The sequence below is a fragment of the Dermacentor silvarum genome, chromosome 1 (genome assembly GCF_013339745.2).
Source record: "Dermacentor silvarum isolate Dsil-2018 chromosome 1, BIME_Dsil_1.4, whole genome shotgun sequence".
In the NCBI taxonomy this organism is placed as follows: domain Eukaryota; kingdom Metazoa; phylum Arthropoda; class Arachnida; order Ixodida; family Ixodidae; genus Dermacentor; species Dermacentor silvarum.
This window is the reverse complement of record NC_051154.1, coordinates 158,746,495-158,767,308: the sequence shown is the minus strand read 5'-3', so window position 1 is coordinate 158,767,308 and position 20,814 is coordinate 158,746,495. Positions and strand designations below refer to the sequence as shown.

Sequence of the window (20,814 nt, the reverse complement as noted above, 5' to 3'; positions counted from 1 at the left end):
CAAAATCGGAAGTAGTGGCGTCTAAGTGAACATCCCAAGTCATATTTGAATTATGCGCCACGGTGACGTTCAGTAGGCGGAGCTTTGTGAGCACTGCCCCTCTGCGTCATAGCCTTTGCAATGCAAGGCATTGAAGAAGGAGCGGGAGCACCACGAAGTGGATCAAAGGCGATCTTTCATTGCTAATAACTCCGCTTCTGCTGGACACTTAGAAGTACTTTTTGTTGCAAAGTATTTCCGAAATAGTGTATTTTAACATTAAATGCCTTTCTTAACTTTGATAAAAAGTGTTGCAGGGCCCCTTTAATGTGCTCTCGCACTTCTTGTAGAAAAAAAAATTTTTAATCAGCTTTGAAACAAGCTAAATTTTAGCACTTTCGAATATTCGTACACCGAACCGAATAGTCACTATCGTTAATGCGAATATTTTTTAAATAATTTTTATTATTTCAAAACGTCTCCTGCACCCAATTAAACATAAAATTGGAGCAATTGTATGGTAGATTTTCACCCCTGCGGGCATAGTATAGACATAAAACATGAGAACTTGCATAGTGGAGCAGGCTACGTCGCTTAAGTAGCCATGCTTTACTCGCTATACAAAGATCATTCGCGCTCTCTCAAGAGTCCTGTGCATGAGGAGAACCTACTTGTTCAATCTTAACCCTTTCAGACGCCAATTAGTTGTGCTGATTGAAAACTCACTTTCACCGCATTTCTTACAACTTCAGAATCGTAAAAAGGTTACGACTGCACAATAGATTAAGAGCTTTCAGTTCTTTATTGTGAATTTTGTTTGGTTTACAGAATGTGGACTCCATGCGAAAGCTCACTGCAGGTACATCAGATATGCAAACATCACCTATTTCATGTCTACCAGGCTTGAAAAGCACTTATCCAGCCACTCGAAAATTATGACTGGCGCAACACAGGGAAAAACAATGAAAGAAGTGAACCCGCTACGTACAATGACATACTCGCACCAAGCAAAGTACCCAACAATCTACCTTCATGCTCGTTTTACTAAAACAATTTGCCTGTGTAATTCAAACTTGCAGCACTAGTTCAATCAGAAGCGTTTCAAGATGTACGGAACACATTTTAATTATCCTTACTTTAATCAATGCTTTTGCTGTTGATGCACTCTCTTGGTGTGCACAATTGTGTACATAGCGTCTGAAAGGACTAATGCTCCATTTGTGTTTTTAATAAACAACGCTTTATAATGTACTATATCATGACAGAAACTTGCTAACTTTAAAAATACTAGGATGTGAATACGGCCTGTTAATTATTAAAAATTATTCGAAATGTGATTTGATTTGCTTTTGGCACTATTTGATTCGTATTTGGTTTCAAAAATCACTATTTGCACAACTCCACTAAGTTTGCAAAAAATGCTGTTTAGCAGCCTATGCATTGCTGTGAAATTGCCAGTATATATCATGCTTCATCCTGCAAACAGTGAACTCGAGCTCTGAGCTTAAAAGTAACTGTTTTTCCATGTACCACTGTTTCATTGATAGAAATATTCACTTCTGTTCACAGTATTCAGACAATGCCCACATTGTGCCCCATTACAGAAATACTGAATAGTGAATATCTGATGTGCTGAGTAAAATTTTCCATTTCGAATTTTCCCTTTCACCTGTTAATATTTTTGGATTTTCAAACCTGTCAAACCATAATAGTCAATAGTCAAGTTTATGCTGCTTTTGATGCAAATTATAACACGAAAACAACTGATTAAATCCATCCTCTGCCTGCTATCAGTACCAAAAGACAATATTAGTGCTCAGAACAGCATGCACACTCAAATGGCAAAGAGGCCTCAATGACAAATGAGCGATACAGAACTGAAGACAGTTTATTAAGTTCAAGAAGCAACTATGAGCAACCCTTCTAACACTGTGTCATCTGGGAAACTGAATACAATTCCTGTCAACACTATTCAAATACCAGCGAAGTCAACACACAGTGCCCATAACTGCCAATTCCATTTCCAATCATACTTCATATGCAACTGCAGCATGCATGTGCACATGCGTGGCACAGTTTGTGCCCATACATGGGCACAAACTACGCGCACTTTGCAAAAATGGTAGACATTCATGAAATTCAAATTAATGGACATTTTGACAGATGTAAACTGTAAAAATGCATGTTCCATGATTATAGTTTTGATATGCTTGTAAAAAAAAGCTCCCTGTGTACAACTGCACAAATTGTATCTGCATGGCATGAGCACTGCTGACCAGTAAAAAAAAAAAAAACCCACTGAATACTATAGCATAGTTTAATTAAATTTGCTGAAAAAAGTGATTAAATATGATTAACAAATTAATAAAACTTAACAAAAATGACTTGCTTTGAATGCAACACTAAATGCAACACCGCAGTTGTGGTTTCGACAACGGAAGATCATGGGTTTGATTCTCGCCTTCCGCCAGTTGTTCACCAGTTCACCGCAATGGGCACAAGCATCCCCTGGTCTGGCACTCAGCTTTCTTCAGGTATGATAGCTTGGAAAAGGGGGTCTGCTCCACTCCCGTGGTGGCAATTTTTCATGTGGTGTCTCAAGGCACCTATTAGATGGGGACGCCATCAAGTTGGGGAGAAACACCCCCTTGCAAAAGTGTAAAGGTCCCGTAATGACCGAGCACCAGGCCGGGAGCGCACTTGTATTAATTTTACTGGTAGGTACCTGGTGGCAGCTTTCGTCTGCCTCCCAAAGTTGTGGTGGATGCTCTATCAGAATGCTGGAGAATTTGCTTTGCAGCGTTCTGTCATAGCGCAGAACATTAGGAATCAAACATCAATGCACATTAGGCAGCACTTATTCCTGTATGTGTTCTCTAAGATGAACCTTGGCAATCCTTCCATCAGGGGTTGCCCTTTGTTTCTTTTTTTCATTCTTTTCTGCTATTTTTCCTCTAATGCACTGATTGGCCAAGCCAAGTGCAGATAGTGCTTGACAATGAGAAGTACCATACCAATGACAATTGTGATGAATGGTCAATACCAGCAAAAACATGCAAGAGTGCATCAGCCAGTGACAAATGACAAAACGAATGGATGAGGAAAAGATTCAAAAGAACCATTTCAAAACTTAACCCCTTATTAGAAGCTCAGCTTCACAGAAGTGCACTGCAGCTATGGGAAATAAAAACAAGAGCCCCCAAACCATACAGCTTATCCAAGGATTCAGCTTAACAGGGTTGTCTCTCAAGGAGTACTGACAGAAGATTCAAACTTGAGAAATTTGTGTTTGATTTCCTCTGTGTACATTTATTATGGGTGAACGTCGCATAGAATGTATTTTCATTCTATGTGGATTTAAAAACTGCAGCACCTTGTGCCATAGACATAGACATACCATGTTCAAAATCTCAGCAAGCCTTTTTGATGCTAGTTAGTACTGCTCGGGTCGCCAAAGATACTTGAGCAAGTGTTCCTCTGATTATTCTCCACCTAGCTGCTCACTTCCGAAACTTGGCTTGCTGTACGATGCTTGCTATAAATGGCTCATCATGTGTTGAGTTAAATGAAGACGGCAAAGTTAATAAGACAGGCATGAAATGAAAACTAGATATCATGAATGCATAAAGACAAGAGCAGTACTAGCAGCATGGTGCAGCATGTGGGTGGCCTGCAGAGAAATTCTGTAACTGGCACACCCATAATTCGTTATTCGTTTATAGAACCACATGATCCCCAGCCATGATTGCATTGATCTGGATTTAAGCTTGATATGCTGTGCCGGATCCAGTGCTAATTTTTTTTTAAATTCAGGCCAGGCCTGCTCACAATAAATTACAATATTATTAACTACTTGTACAGTTGGAGTATGTTAGGTTCCATTCTGGATTACAGGGTCCACAGCTAGTCATAAAAGCAAAAAAATACACAAATAAAAATTTGGTGTCACTCGTCCTCTAAGGGAAATCAAGTGTAGTAAAAGGACACACTCACTAGGCAACATGCAAATATACATACTCTAGAGACTTGCCTTAAACGAATGCCCAGTGGAACCATATAGACGAAGGCATTCAGTTGGAAGATCCAGAGAAAGAATACCCGAAAATGTTCAAAAACTTCAGTAAAGAAGTACCAAAACACACCAATGTTAGGTGTCAGGTCTGGTACAGCACATCTGCAAATAAGCAAGGAATTTTTAACAAGCAAGAGCATGCTAAAAGCTGTAATGCTGCTGACTAGAACTTCAATAGAAGACATGATTACAGTACTAAATAAAGCCCCATTGATATGTCATAAGCAGACAATATTTCACAGCTTAACCATTCACATAAGGAACACTGAAAATACCCCAATTCAGATGAGATGATTTGGATCGCATTTTCCAAGATATGCTTTATTTCTTGCGTTTTTTTTTTTTTTTTTTTTGATAGAGATCCTACTGTAACATACGTACTACTGTAACTGTACTACTGTACAGATACTACTGTAACAGAAAAAAAATTTAAAGGGGCCTTCGGTGCATTTATAATTAATGCCCATCTAAAGTTGTAATATATGAAGAATTTCTCCAAGCACAAAACCAGAATTTCTGGCAGAAATATGTTGCAACCCACTAACCTAAGACTTCTCTATTGCACTCCTGTGTTGTATGTGCCATGCAGCTCACTGCTGATATGCTAATTGATTACAAGTGATTTTATTGTACAAGAAAACTGCAGCCTTTATGGTTTTTCTTTTGGCGATATTATCAGGGATAAATGAAATTCCGGAGCTGCACTTCATGGATGACCTGCAAAGAGCTGTGCAATTTTTAAAATTTTTTTTGCTGCTGTCCCCACAGCGGCACAAGAACAAAAGTAAAATCGTAACATAACCGAAAAATCTAATCAACTGTAGTCGAATTAGTGGTACTTAGTCTACTGTACTGCAGCATCTCTCGTAGCCCAGGTGTCGCTTAAAGACATTATTATTAGCATAGTGAAACATCACTGCTGGAACTAGGGGTAGAACTGACTGTACACAAGAGTGTCAAGCTATATCTGACACTATTGTGTACAGTCAGTTCTACACCTAGTTCCAGCAGTGATGTTTCACTATGCTAATACATAATAATTGATGGGATTTGATGTCTTTAAGCGACACCTGGGCTACGAGAGATGCTTAAGTACAGTAGACTAAGTACCACTAATTCGACTACAGCTGATAAGATTTTTCGGTTATGTTAGGATTTCACTTTTGTTCTTGTCATGAAATGAAAATTACAGACTCAATAGTACTGTCAAGTAAGCAGTAGGTCATCATCATCATCAGTCTATATTTATGTCCACAGCAGGACGAAGGCCCCTCCCTGGGATCTCCAATGGACCTTTTCCACGATGGGAGAGCGCCTCTAGCGACAAGAGTCAGAAGCAAACACGGTGGCTCTGGGTCGACGCGACGGGGACCGCTGGTTGTTTGTTCTATGGGGTCCGGGGGATAGCTTGTGCACCGTGCAGTGTGTCAGGTGTCATTTGTTAAGTTGCTGCTGTTTTGCATATACGCACTACGCTTGCATCGACACCGCTGATCTTCTTAGCTGCTTGTCGACTGTTGCAAAACTTTTTTCAGCATGTTTTCTATTGAAGACTTGAAACTTCACGACTCCGGCGGTCAGTGGAGCTGCGATATGGAGTGTGTGCCGCCAGTGACGGACAACGTGATCGACAGCCATTTCGACGAGTTGCACCGGCAGCTGCATCTAGATGTTCAAAGAGGCTAGATGTTCAAAGAGGAGAGGTACGTTCGCCGGATCAAATATCTGCAGCCTACGGCAGCACATCGCTGTGGCATCGGAAAAAAAAAAAGAAAGCTGCGATCCCGCCCGCGGAGAAGCAGCGCGGCCAACACGGAGAGCTTGTACGTGCGTGAATGGTGGCTAGAACTACACATGCGTGCGTGTGTGCATGCGTGCGTTCACTGTGGCGGATGTCACCAAAAATGTTTCCGGCTCTCGCCACTAGTGGTGCCGTCAGAGTACTTCCGGTGCGCATGCGCAGAAGGCGCCCATGAAAAAGGCTCCATTACCCCTGTCTTGCGCTAGCTGATTCCAACTTGTGCCTGCAAATTTTCTAGCTTCATCACCCTACCTAGTTTTCTGCCGTCCTCGACTGCGCTTCCATTCTCTTGGTATCCATTCTGTAACTCTAATGGTCCACCAGTTATCTATCCTACGCATTACATGGCCTGCCCAGCTCCATTTTTTTCTCCTAATGTCAACTGGAATATTGGCTATTCCCGTTTGCTCTCTGATCCACGCCGCTCTCTTCCTGTCTCTTAACGTTACGCCTAACATTTTTCATTCCATCGCTCTTTGTGTGGTCCTTAACTTGTTTTCGAGTTTCTTTGTTAACCTCCAAGTTTCTGCCCCATATGTTAGCGCTGGTATAATGCAATGATTGTACACTTTTCAAGCAGTAGGTATTGTGGGCTGAACATTATTCTCTGTGTTATTTTAAAGCCTGGGGATGTATTCTGTAATAATTAGTTTTATTTTCCCTTCTTTTCTTCTCCATCGTGCCATGTGACCAATTCTAGCTACATGTTGTCCGAGCAGACAAGGAACGTCGAAATGCATGAAAAATAAAATACTCAGAAAATATGTGCTCTCCATGTTCTTGCAAAGACTAGTATACTTACATTATGAAAGACTTGAAAGGTGTCACTTTTGTGCCAGCTTGGCAATTCTGTGCACTAGCTTATATCAAAAACAGGTGCACAGCTGCTGTTTAGGTACACTATTTCTGGTGCATATCTTGGTTGCAAGGGTTCAGCAAGCTGGCTACAGTAACTAAATAATGCAAACAAGTCAGTGCTGGGCAATTACAAGAAATATTAAACGAGATATTACAGTCAGCTGCATGTCATAGCAGGGCTAAGTCACGCTTTTCTGGAGAAAGCAGTTCATGCATATGCAAACTGGATGATCCCAATAAGTCACATTGGATACAGGTCCACTGTCACACAGTGCCTTTCCTATCTAGGCACACCCATTGCAGAAATCATTTTCTGTCACATGCATGAACAGGAAATAACAGTGCTGTATACTGTATGTCTGCCATCCTTGGAATTGATCACTAGGTCCTTTCACTGCCAGAGGCTTTCCTATATGTGGCAAACAAGGTGTGTAATTGCTTGGACTGAACACTTTCACAATAAAAAGTGCATCAGCACAATAAACAGCCATAATGTTCCTTCTGCACTCATATAAAAAAATGATATGACCTGTCCACTGAACCTACTTCGTAAAGGTATATAAACCTATTGCCTTTTGAAACTATGAACATAATGTGACTGAATAGTACAAGTTTGGCCAATGATTAAGATGACAACTTAGTTACATGTACAACTTAGCTACTACATTTCATTCACGCAGAGTAAATGACGAAGTAAATGGCACCCTGTGAATGATTAAGTGCTTGTCCTCGTCCTTACGTTTTGTTTCACACTGCACCACTTATCACTAAGTAAACAGGCGGTTTTTGCATTTTGCCCCCATCGAAATGCGGCCACCACAGCTAGGATCGACCCTGCAACCTCGAGCTCAACAGCGCCACATCATAGCCACTGGACTACCATGACTGTAGAGCACTGTACAAGGCAAGCAGAGATTTGATGTTGCAAAACTTGTGAAACTAATGCCACTTAACCGTGGTGGCACTAATGCCACCACACATTAGAACCGACCTAGTGGAGCTTTGTGATTGCATATTAGTGTGTGTCATCCACTCCAAGTTGTTCTGTCCATTATATCAGCTTAGGTTAGCAGAAATCAAAAACCAGGGCCTACATGCAAAATTTATTTTACATAAACGTGCTTCCTTACTGGCTGATGTTTGGTGCCTGCTACTCTTGATAGCATTAGCACAACAAGGTTATCACAATGCAATGGCCAGTCACAAAAGACAAGTTTTGTGAATATGGGCCAGGTTTAATTATGGCGTTCATAGTTTCCCCTATGGAACAGTATGGAGATTCTCACTCAGGGAAATTCAGGGAATAAGCAAAGAAGGTGCTATCTGCAAATAGTCTTACATGCACCCATAGGTAGACCGGAGGAACTGCCAGGAGCTGGTAACCAGGTATGATCCATACAGGAGGCCACTCAGGGTGACCAAGAAGGTGACAACAGCAGCTGATATTACAAGGCTAGTTCTCTGATGACTAGAACTTCTTTTCACCTAAGGGCCATACAACACGGAAAAGGTGCAATAAGAAAAAAAAAATACCATTTGAATTTCTCTGCTCATTAAGGAAATATAAAGAAAGGAAGGCATATTAACTTGGGCCAAACTTTAAGAACAAGCAAATGCTATGTAGCTGGATAGAACCAAGGCAATGTTGTTTGCCGTCGCTTGGAGATACTCAGACTATTTTTTGCATTCTGCCTAATTCAATAATTAGTCTTAATTATTCAACTTCTCAATTATTATAATTAGATGAAAAGTGCCAATGAAAAAATTGTAGAGCCCTTTGAAAAACTCACGATAAAGCTTTCTGGTTCCCAATACATGCAACATAAGAGTGCTCCCGAGTTTCTTTTTGTGTGTGTGTGTGTGTGTGTGTGCGTGTGTGTGCGTGCGTGTGTGTGTGTGTGTGGTCTTTTTTTTTATTTAATCTCCCTCTCTTTCTAAGTGTGTGCATTTTTCTTTATCTTTCTGTCTCCCCTTAGCCCTTCCCCAGTGTGGGGTAGCAAACTGGATAAATACCTTCCAGTTAACCTCCCTGCCTTTCGCATCTCATTTATCTCTCTCTCTGTTCTTCCCAGCATGAAAGATGCCCGCGAATACACGCAAAGTGCCTCGAGCAGCCAGTCGCGTGGCTATTTTACACGTATTCGCGGGCTTGTTTCACACTCGGAAAAACACTTTTATGCTGCACGTATTGAGCAACAGAAACCTGTATCGGGAGTTTCTCATGTTGCTCTACAATTTTCTCAATGACACTTTTCATCTAATTACAATAACGGAGAAGTTGATTAATTAATTCAGACTAATTATCTAATTAGGCCGAATACAAGAAATAGTCTGAGTATCTCCAAGTGACGGTAAACAACATTACCTTGGTTCTGTCTAGCCACGTAGCATTTGCATATTTTAAAGTTTGGCCCAAGTTAACTGAAACACTATGTATAACCAAATCAATCTGCTATTTATTTCAGATGCTGAAGTCCAATGAGATTACAGTTAATAAAAATTCTAAGCAAAATATGTTCTGACATCAGGAAAAAAAGAGACATGCTATTGATAATATACTAATCTAAATTCCTCCCATTTACTCACCTCATGCATGTAAAGGAGGGCAGGGAGCAAAAGCATGACTGGATAAAATGACTTGTATGTTTCAACAGCAAGTACAACCGACGCAATAAGCCACCAGCCTGAAATCAGCACAAAAGGAAATGATTTGTTACTTCCATAACAACAAACAAAGAAATTTTTAGGAAAAGGCAATGATGTTCCCCCACTATGAAGCAGGAAAGGGAGTGTAGAAGAGTGGTGTAGAAGGCCAACATACATTACAGAAAGTAGTGTGTGTAAGGCAACTTATAGTTGATTTTTGGCACTTAACTATGCTTCCCCATTATTACAATGCCCTTGGCTTGCTGAACACTTTGTACAAGATTTATTTTAATGTAGCATGACAAAAATGTGCTCCATATATGTTTTCAGACACTGATGGTATGGCCCATGACATGCTGATAGCTAGGGATCTGCATTTTTGGAGTTTCTTTTGGGGCAATACAGGAGGGTGTTCTTGAAGCTTTCTTTTACTGTGACTGTGAAATGAAATTAGAGAAGTTTTCCCGTCTTTTTAGTGTTACTTAGCTTTTGATTTCATGCCATACACTAAAAACGTAAATTGCAAAAAGTAGTAGCCACAGGAATGTTTTTTATTTACAGTGCACCTTTAAAATAGCAGAACGGTTTATCGCCATTATGATTTACTGTAACACTTACTGTATTTAATGTAATGTAACGCATGTATTTACCAGTGTCGGAATGGGTCATTGTAGCATGCCCTTGAGCAAACAAACGGGAACACCCTTCAATGTTCGCACTGGATATAGAAAAAGCCAGTGGATCCAGCACAGCATATGAAAGGATGGACTAGTCTCGGGCATGCATCCTCCAGAAAACTAGTGGCTGAAGAATTTTTTTAACAGCATACGCCTGATATGTTGAACTGTCTTGGCGGCAAGGTAATGTCTTGCCCCGTTATATGGAGGTTCGTTATAAGCAGGTTTAACTGTATAGTTAAACCTGCTTATAACGAACCTCCATATAACGAATTCCTGGATATAACAAAGTTTTTCTATTCCCCACCATTACTCCATAGAAACACATGTATTTGAGACCTCTACGTAACGAAGTGACAGCGGGAGACCCCCTCAAATAACTAATTTTCCCCGCCAACAACCTAGATATTTCGCCCCAAATTTTGTCATTTTTGCGCGAGCAGCAGCTGGAAGCACCTTCTTCGCCGCGACGAAATGCGAAGCGGCGGCGTCGCGCTTGGCGCGCTCGAATTCACAACGACTGTGAGGTGAGAGCGAACGCACGTGTGTGTGCGTGCGAGCGTGCGCGAGGCGGGCCTGCATCCCTCGACACGGCGATCTTGCCACCGTGGGCGTGACCTTTCCCCCTCCCTTCATTCAAACCTGATCCCACCACTTGCTGCAGCTGGCCTAGCCCACCAAGCCTGCACTCTCCTTTTCCAGTTGATGTTGCCGAAGAAAAAAAAAGTTTTTTTTTTTCAACGTGCTGGCATCGTCACTCTTTGGTTACTGCACAAGTCTCGGCACTTCACTTCACTAACCTAACACTAGGTGACACTAAAGGGCCATTTATAGTCCGACGTAACGCGAGCGCATGCACTACGTCAAATTGGCGAAAACGACCCCCTCTATAGTCGAGCATACCGGCGGCTTCCGACACGCCCTGACGGCCCCGGCGCCGAATTTGCTCCTGACCCATTCGCACGTTGAAATTAAATTATGGGGTTTTACGTGCCAAAACCAGTTCTGATTATGAGGCACGCCGTAGTGGGGGACTCCGGAAATTTGGACCACCTGGGGTTCTTTAACGTGCACCTAAATCTAAGTACACGGGTGTTTTCGCATTTCGCCCCCATCGAAATGCGGCCGCCGTGGCCGGGATTCGATCCCGCGACCTCGTGCTCAGCAGCCCAACACCATAGCCACTGAGCAACCACGGCGGGTCATTCGCACGTTGGTCGCGCCGACTGCGCCAACCCACAATGCCATTTCACGCGAACAAATAAAGGCGCCCACGCCGCTTCACCGACGGTCACAGACAGCCGTTCAAAGCGGCGCGCGGGCTTGGGATCGTTCTGTGCATGCTCTGAAGATAACAGCCGACGGTGCGCGCGTCGGAGTTTGGAGGAGATGGCGTTTTGGCTGGCACAGCACAACCGGCGTAGCGTGACTGGCCGCAAATGACGCTGACCCGCACGCCGATAACGGGCCTTTTCGATTATCCATCCCTAACAGTCCCGGACTGCCCGAAGCAGTGCTTTCAGCCAATGAGCGTTGCGTGTGCAGCTTCTCGGACAGTCTGAGACTGTCAGAGAGGGAAAACGAAGAGGCCCATTGTCGAACTATAAACGGGCCTTATACGATGCTACGACACCATCGGTAAGCGCTAAGAATCGAGTAAATACGGTAAGCGTTTCTTTTTCGAATTTTCGTGCCGAACCTGCATATAACGAAATCCTTTTTATAACGAAGTTTTTCGGGAATTTGTCAATTTCGTTATATCCAGGTTTAACTGTATGTCTCAAAGGCTGCTGGCAGTTCCGCCTTCATGTCTGGGTTCACAATCTCAGTGCAGTACCAGAATGGCTCGCTGGTGTAGTGCAAGTTGAGAAAAATGTTGAGCTACACGATACAATTCTACTTTTCTGCAACAGCACTGTATAGCCTCAGAAGCTGTTAATGACTTCACAGCACTTTTGCTGGTCTACAATGTCAAGCAAAGCCTGGACAAAAAGTTGCAGATGCATTAGTCCGTCGACTCAGCAGCGCCTGCAGGTAAGCAGATGGTACGCATCAAGCAAAAAAAAAAAAAAAGAACTCAGCTTCTGCTTCATTGAGAGCAATTCATTTGAATTTTCCTTTAAAAACCTCAGCTATACGAGGAGGTTGTACGAGTAGTTTGTCACAATGAACATCTTCAGCTTATTACACTTTTTTTTGCGAATGCAATCACAGCAGGTCACATGATCACAACTGAGGGCCAAGAAATACGGAGTTTTGGGGGTAAATCCAAATTGTGAATTCTTTTGCTGGTGAGTATTTTTTTAATCTTATCGGATCAATCCAAAACCAGGAACCCTGCTGATAGCACGTGCTGTTAGACCGTTTCTGTGTTTGTAGACAAGCTAGTACCAATGAATTTTTATGTTTGAAACCTAATCAGAATTCTTGAACACACCTGCTCCTAAACTTGCATCACCTGTATCACTGTTCAATTCACTATCACCATCTACATTCAGAGACACTACAAATGAAAGGGCATTTTGCCAGTGCTAGTGCAAAATGGAGCTTGACACTGGCCGGAGGCACAGAAGTTACGATAAAGATGCTGCTTTCAGAACAGTAGGACCATGTCCATAAAAGTGAAACAAGCAATGTGTAAAGTGAGACGTATGGTCATCTGAAGAGTTAAAAAGGTCGTGTTGCTTATGTCTAGCGTATCTTCCATAGCACTAGCACAACGTTAGCCTAAAGTCATGCATGCTAATAATTTTGTCAGCAAAAAAGTTCCAATGACATCACGAAAGGAAAACTATAGTACATTATAAATTTTTGTGTGCTACTAAATTTTTTAAACTATTTACATTCTAACACATGCAAGCAGCAGAGGTCCTATTGTCACAGGGCAATTTCCTGTAATGTACTACCATAAATTCAAATAAAACATTTGATAAAAGTCCCCCCTTGCCACTGTAAGTACGCCCAAATAGCAGTGCAATGCCTACACCTACAATGGCACAGCCGATGCTACCAAAATGACCAACATTATTAGACAAACAGTCAATATAAAAATTACTTTACTAGCAGAAGGGTCAGCCAATCTACATATTTATCTAAGGTTTGTTTTAAAAAAAAGAGAAGTAATAGAAACAAAACCACAAATTAGCATAACACAAGGCGTAAAATGCTCAATGCATGAAACACATTCTGTAATGCTGCGCTCTATGAGAAGGTGCAACAAGCATTAGTTGCAACTTTTTGACCAAAAACCATGACTATTAATACGTACTTATGATATAAATATTACACACCAACCAGATTCAGATATGACTGACACCATAGTGAGGGGGTTTTGGATTAACTTTTGCTACCCGAGGTTCCAACCTGCACCTAAATTTAACTACACGAGCATTTTTGTATGCTGTTCCCATTGGAATGTGGCCACTGTAGCAAGAAACTTAATGCATGACCACTCAGCAGTAGAACACTATAGCCACTGAGCCAACATGACAAGTCCAGTTTCAGGTATAAAAACAAGTTGCAAACTATGATCAACCTAATACAAAAATAAGCAATCAAACAAAATTAAAACAGCCCCACACAAGTTCTGGCAATACCTAAAGGTGAGGCAATGTCACATAAACCTGCCCCAAGAGATGCACTATGGAAGGCAAAGAAGTTTAATCAACACTACAAATCAGTTTTTACACAAGATAAATGTACCCTATCTTCCAAACAATGCAAATTAGTGTAATAATGTGAATTAGAGGACATAAGTATTTCCGCAGACAGTAGTTTTTTTTTTTTAATTACTGAACACTGATGTTAAAAATTTATAGGCAATGACAGAATCCCAAATGCCTTCCTTTAAAGATGCACGGAATGGGCTTGAAGCACTTCTCACTGGTCTATAAGAAATCACTAGAAAGCAGAAGAGTGAGTGGACAGCACTAAAGCAATTCTCATTCTAAAATGTGGTGATGCTACGCAGTTCTCAAACTATCATCCAATCTCACTATCGTGATCCTCCACAACTTTTGACTAACAAAACCAAATATTTCATTTAATCAGCACAGATTCAGAATAAGACTGTCTACAATACAATTACTAGCAATAATTCATGACTTTGCACTTGCAAACCGTAGATAAATTGATAAAATATCCCTTGACCTCTCCAAAGCATATGACCATGTCTCCCATCACAAGTTACCTTGTAAACTACGTGATACAAAGGTTATAAACAGGGATAAGGTGCCTCAGAAAGGCTGGCCAACGTTTCGATAGGAGGACCTATCTTTATCAGCGGCCATGTCATTCTCAATAGGTTAGTTTTAACGAGTTAGTAGAGTGAGGTCATGTCGATGTCAGTGGCGGCTGGCTGTGAAGGGAGAGACTGAAAAAAAAATGAGCACTGTCGTTTGACTGTCTTTAGGTGTGGTTTCTGAGACGAGGGCACAAGAGCGGGTGAGCAGGAAAGCAGCAGAGAAAAAAAAAGGAACAAAGAAAGAAAAAAAGCAGTCAAGTTTACACTCCATGCAAAGCTTAGGCACAGCAAAAGCGTTAATCCTCAAGTCTTACTGGCTGCTACTGCTAGATCTTACCTTGGTTGCTGCTAGGTCTTAACTTGGTTTAACTTAACTACACATGTAGGGAAGGTATTCTCGAGCGATCATTTTCGAAGGTACCTTCCCTTTCGCGACATTTCACGTGACTAGCGATGGACGCGTCGGTGCCTACGAGCGACAGCGTTTCTGGCATGCCACAAATGCAGGCAGGAGTCGTGTCTGTGTTGGGCGAAGCGAGCACGGACCTGCACCGGCGGTTACTAGGCAATGCAAGGTGACCTCATCGCTACTGCTTTGGTGCATGCGCGGCTAGGCAACGCGGGCGGCGTCGGCAGCAGCTCTGCGTTGCCTCGTTGGTGCGGCGACACTTTCTCTCTCTATCTCGCTCTCATTTTCCCTTTCCCTCTCCCGAGCATTGCACGTGCCGCGCGCATGCTCTCCTTCCCTCACCTTAACGTCCCATGTCAAGGCAACATGTGCACGGCACGGAGAGGAGGCGAGGCACACGCCGCGGTGGTTGCTAGGCAATGCAGTGACGTCATAGCTCGGCGAGGTTTTGCGACAGCAGGCGCCACTTTTTACAGTTAGCTAGAACAGCTTCGCTGTTAAAAAGAAAATAAAACAAAAGAACAAAAAAACGGCATAGGAGGGTGTTGGGGAAGCGAGAGGTTAGGGAGCGTTCAGAGGTGTCGTAGGCGGCGTGCGTTTGGGGTCTTCGAAGAGCCGGTCAGTGTGCGAGTAACAAGACGAGTTCAAAGGATGACTTGAGTAGCGTAGCAGCAATGCGTCGGGTAATTTTGAAAGTGTTAAGATGGCGACACAGAGTATGGGGGGGGTGTTGTAGTTGGAAGGCAGCAGTTCGGTGTTGCAAGGGATGTTAGGCTCAGTAGTTCGCCGTAGGTGTCGTCACGGCGGTATACAGAAGTGGCAGGACCCTGTGTGGTCAAGGCACTGAAAAAGGTATCCTGGCATCTGGGACTTTGGAATGTGTCGGTGTGCTTCTTTAAAAGAAAGGAAAAGAAAACTAACCTGCTGAGAATGACGAGGCGGCCTCTGACGAAGATTGGTCCTCCTATCAAAATGTTGGCCAGCCTTTCTGAGGCACCTTATCCCTGTTTATAACCTTAATATCACGTGCGCTACTCCATCTGTCAGCCCCCCTTTTTTGATTATAAAGTACAGGGCTTTTTTAGAAACTGGCAAAAAAAAAGTTACAAATGCGTTATAAGACCATGTCTAAACACGTTAAAATTATTCACTGTAAAGGCCAATTTTCAGATTATGTGTAAGTTGTATCTGGTGTGCAACCTGGTGCAGTCTTCACACCCATTCTTTTCTTTTAATATATGACATAGCATATAATAATGCAAATGAGTGAATGTTTGGAGACGACTGCATGCTATATGCAGTCGAACCCGGATATATCGAATCTGAAGGGGATCACAAAAAAGTTTGATATATAGGTATTTGATATATAAAATAAAAACTTTATACAAAAATTTTCAAAGGGATCTTACTGCTGTTCGTTATACACAATAATTCGTTATATGTGGGTTCGATATATCTGGGTTCGATTGTATAAAAAAGGTCAACAACACTCAAGCTCAGGTCATTCTAAATAACTCACTATAAGCTTATAGATAAGTGGTATGAGGATTGATGATGATGTATGGTGTTTTTTGGTGCAAGGGGCAGGGATGGCTAAAGAGCGCTAGAAAATAGTATGGGGAAGTCAATGATGCGATGAATGACAAGTGTCAGATGTTACGAGGCTGTATAGAGGCCTGAAATATTCCCTGTAAGGTATGTGAAATATACAAGTATTAAAATAATGTCAGGAATGAGTAATGTGAGTGATGACAATAAAATATGCTCTAGAAAGAAATAACACGAAAAATGTGTCACTTCGAGTAGCACTTCCGCCTTACTAAGAGCCTTGGGCACAAGGGCGTGGAGGCACGTGCTCTACAAAACAGTACGCTCACAGCAATACCCTCTAGATAGAGGGATGGCTATGAATCTCTCAGTCTACTAACATGTAGCACAACATCATGTAAAAACTTAAGAACTGCTTTGGTCTCTAACAAAGGTTCTGGGCAAAGAAATAATGTCGGATGTAAGGGAATATGTATTTTGTATACTAGAGGAAAGTGCTTTTTCCATTCTCCTTCTGCTTCCCTTTCGCCACATCTGGGCACTGAACCACCCCTCTCAGCCTTTCACCACAGAGGGGAGGTTCATCATCATCAGCCTATATTTATGTCCACTGCAGGACGAAGGCCTCTCCCTGCTATCTCCAATTACCCCTGTCTTGCGCTAGCCGATTCCAGCTTGCACCTGCAAAGTTCCTAACTTCATCACCTCACCTAGTTTTCTGCCGTCCTCGACTGCGCTTCCCTTCTCTTGGTATCCATTCTGCAACTCTAATGGTCCAACGGTTATCCGTCCTACGCATTACATGGCCTGCCCAGCTCCATTTTTTCCTCTTAATGTCAACTAGAATATCGGCTATCCCCGTTTGCTCTGTGATCTACACCGCTCTCTTCCCGTCTCTTAACGTTAGGCCTAACATTTTTCGTTCCATTGCTCTTTGTGCAGTCCTTAACTTGTTCTCGAGATTCTTTATTAACCTTCAAGTTTCTGCCCCATATGTTTCTTCCCCATATATTAGCACCGGTAAAATGCAATGATTGTACACTTTTCTTTTCAACGACAGTGGTAAACTCCCAGTCAGGATTTGGTAATGCCTGCCGTATGCTCGCTAACCCAGTTTTATTCTTTTGTAAATTTCCTTCTCATGATCAGGGTACCCTGTGAGTAATTGACCTAGATAAACGTACTCCTTTACAGACTCTAGAGGCTGACTGGCGATCTTGAATTCTTGTTCCCTTGCCAGGTTATTGAACATTATCTTTGTCTTCTGCATATTAATCTTCAATCCCACTCTTACAATTTCTCGGTTAAGGTCCTCAATCATTTGCTGTAATTCATCCCCATTGTTGCTGAATAGGACAATGTGTTCTGCAAACCGAAGGTTGCCGAGATATTCGCCGTTGATCCTCACTCCTAAGCATTCCCAGTCTAATAGCTTGAATACGTCTTCTAAGCATGCAGTGAATAGCATTGGAGAGATTGTGTCTCCTTGCCTGTCCTTGATAGGTAACTTTCTACTTTTCTTGTGGAGAACCAAGGTAGCTGTGGAATCCTTGTTATGTGCCAAGGGGAGGTTCAGCGCTAGTCAAAAGGTATGAATGGCTACCATATGTGTGCCCTATTCTGAGGCAGCAAAAGAGGACATCAGTTCGTTGTGAATTTGTTCCCCAACAGTGCGGAACTGTTGGGGAACTGGCCTTTTCCCCAACAGTGGCTTAATTACATGGAGCTTATTCAATGTTTGCGCATCCCACAAGTGTTGCCAATAGCTCCTGAACTTTTTGAGTAGGAATGGCTTCAAGTCTGTGGCATGAATGGGTATGGACGGATTACTAGGCTTTGTTGATATGGAAGTTGCCATTTTATCTGCAAGCTTGTTACCCTCTATACACCTGTGTCCAGGCACCCAACATATCACAACTTGTTGGTTAAATGCATATGTATTGCAGAGCAGTGAATAGAAGTTGTTGATTACAGGGTTTTTCTGTTTTCTGTTACGAGGATTGGCAGATGACGTTTAACTGGCTAGCACCACCCATAGGGCTAACTCGAAAAAAAAGACCATTTATCTTTAATTAGAAGACTAAACATACAGTACTTAACAGAGTAGAATAGAATGGACACTTGGGATAATCCTCACACCCAAATGAAAAAGGGCTCATTAGTGTATTTCAAATTGCATTTCAAAGCACTTCACTTTGTTCATTCACATGTGGCCTTAAATCTGCATCTCCTAAACCCAAGCTGTTAGGCCATACAACACTCATATAGTCTGTTCTCTAATGTGTTATGTATTTATTTCTTTATACCACAGATAATACTGCAAAATCAGAAAGTGCACAGAGGAAAGCAGTAAAATTCATGCATAATGAATAGAACTGTTTACTCCTCTACTGAACTCTCAAACAGTAGTATCCCTAAAGCTTGTGACAGAGTATGATACCTACTCCTCATATTTATTCACAAACACAGCAAATTTATTTTTCATTTCATAAAAAATGCACTGCAAATTTATGCTAATAAACAATTATCTTTTTCTAAGTCCGGAAACAGTCAAACAAAACAAAAGCCCACCTTACAGAATATAAATTTTGTTGCAATTCATGCAGGCATTAAAAGGACACTAAAGAAAAACATGAAATAGGCTAAGACTGATAAGCATTCTCTTATAACTATATTGTTTTTCATGGGAAGAGGTTGACTTACTTGATTACTAGAAGAGAAACTAAAAGACTATCTTCCACTTTTTTTTTCCGCACCGTAACCCCAGCACCCAGGCATGGTAGTGTGATGTCATGGATTTCAATGTACTTTCTTGGCAAGTTCAGCCTTTTGGCTACTTTAGAATAAAATGCAGTCTATCCTTACTAATAAAAAATTACCTAGGCTTGAGCAAACTCTGTCATAATCTATGACATCAAGGCCTCACCCGTCTTTAGTTCTTGCTTTCTTTTTTTTTTTTTTTTTTTGCCTTAGCATGTTTTCTCTGATGGCAAAAATGGATTTTTTGGTATTGTAGAAGACTAATTTAATAATACAGCAGAACTTATTTTTCTCGTTATTGTCCCTTCAATCTTTTCCAAGTGCAGCTAGGGAGAGTGGAATCCACTTCTCAACAATATTGTAGAAAGACCTTCCCTTGTAATTTGACTATTTTAACTGCTCCTTATTGGCATGATTGCTCTTGAGGTATGCTTTTTTTTTTTTTCTCATGTTGTCTATGAGAGAGAACTTTAATGTGAGAAAGACAAAGAGGTTAGCCAAAAGTGCTTAGTCTCCAACTTGCTACTCCGCAAAGGGGAAGGGGAAGTGCAGATGGGGCAAGAGAGAGAGTGTGTAGATAAGAACAGAGTACAGTGACTTATGTATACAAGTACAATGTGCGTACATCTCCTGTGTGCAGCGCATCACAATACACAGGTGCCTGTCAAGTAATGCTAGAGCTTGCAGATAAGGTCACCCACTGCATACCGACCCTGCGCCGACCCTGCTACATACAGCCTTATATATAAGGCTAGCAGTATGTATTAAATAAAAAAAAATGCCAAAATGTTCTTGAAAATAGTGCTTTACCTCCTGACAGTTATTGCTTTTTTTCTTTTGCCTTTTCTTCTTTATATAAGCAATGGTCTATCGTGCTTTCACAAAACCATTTTCCAAATGTTATTGAATGATGACACATTTAATATGTGGCATTTTTGTGATGGATGGTTTACTCAACATACTCTATTCACTCAACAAACTCTACCTGCATGCTGTTGTAATGCGTCCCTTTTCTTCTAGACACTAAAGCAGTGTGTGTGTATCTCTCTGTGTACATGCGTGATGATGATATGTGTTTTGTGGCACCGGGGCCAAGTATGGCCAGAAAGCGCAAGGCCACTGTGAATGAGTTGGCAATGGAGTGATGAATTATGAGAGATAGATCTGGCATGGCTGTAAAGCAGCCTAAAAACAGCTGTTGTAAAGTGCGTAAAATCTATATGTAATAAGAATATGGCAATGACTAATAAGGTGTACTATGAACACAAAGATGCACTGCAAAATAATGATATGATATACTAAAATATGTCAGTAGCAAAAATTTGCAAAAAGCGCCCACTGCATATGCACTGCACATGAGCCTGCACTGCACATGAGCCTTAACAGAGCTCATGAATTGCAAGGGCCTGGAGGCATGTGATGTACAAAACACTTAAAGCCCCTATATATAAAAAGTAGCGCCATCCACTTCCCTCCTCCTCCGTTCCACTATCGCGTTCGGCGCGACCAGCGCGATCGAGGCGCGATATCGACAGTGGCGCCGCCTGCGTCGGGCCTGCCGTGGCAGATGACAGCTAACGCGCTACCAGAGGAAATTCGAGGAAAACTTCGATCGCACCCTGTGGAGAAGTTTTTGAGGCACGATCTTGCTTCGTCAGTCAGTAACTGGTCTAAATAATGCCGTTTTGGAAGTAGCAACGCGACGATGCGAGACGGCGCAAATATCAAGTGTGCAGCAAGCGTTTGCGTACGCCGGATGGTAAACAAAAAAAAACTTTTGCCCTCGCCTTGTCGGTTGCGGCAACTTAAGGCGCAGCAGCA

At 41.9% G+C, this 20,814-nt stretch overlaps 1 protein-coding gene across 1 annotated transcript in view; it reads right to left on the bottom strand.

Moving 5' to 3' along the window:
- Window positions 1–20,814, bottom strand: part of LOC119436288 (phosphatidylinositol glycan anchor biosynthesis class U protein-like) — a 42,678-nt gene that overhangs the window by 10,379 nt on the left and 11,485 nt on the right. The window contains exons 7-9 of the mRNA XM_037703097.2: window positions 9,297–9,394; window positions 8,050–8,195; window positions 4,010–4,153 (exon numbers count right to left, since the gene is read on the bottom strand). Coding sequence (XP_037559025.1) covers window positions 4,010–4,153; window positions 8,050–8,195; window positions 9,297–9,394 — 388 coding nt within the window. The remainder of the gene's footprint in view (window positions 1–4,009; window positions 4,154–8,049; window positions 8,196–9,296; window positions 9,395–20,814) is intronic.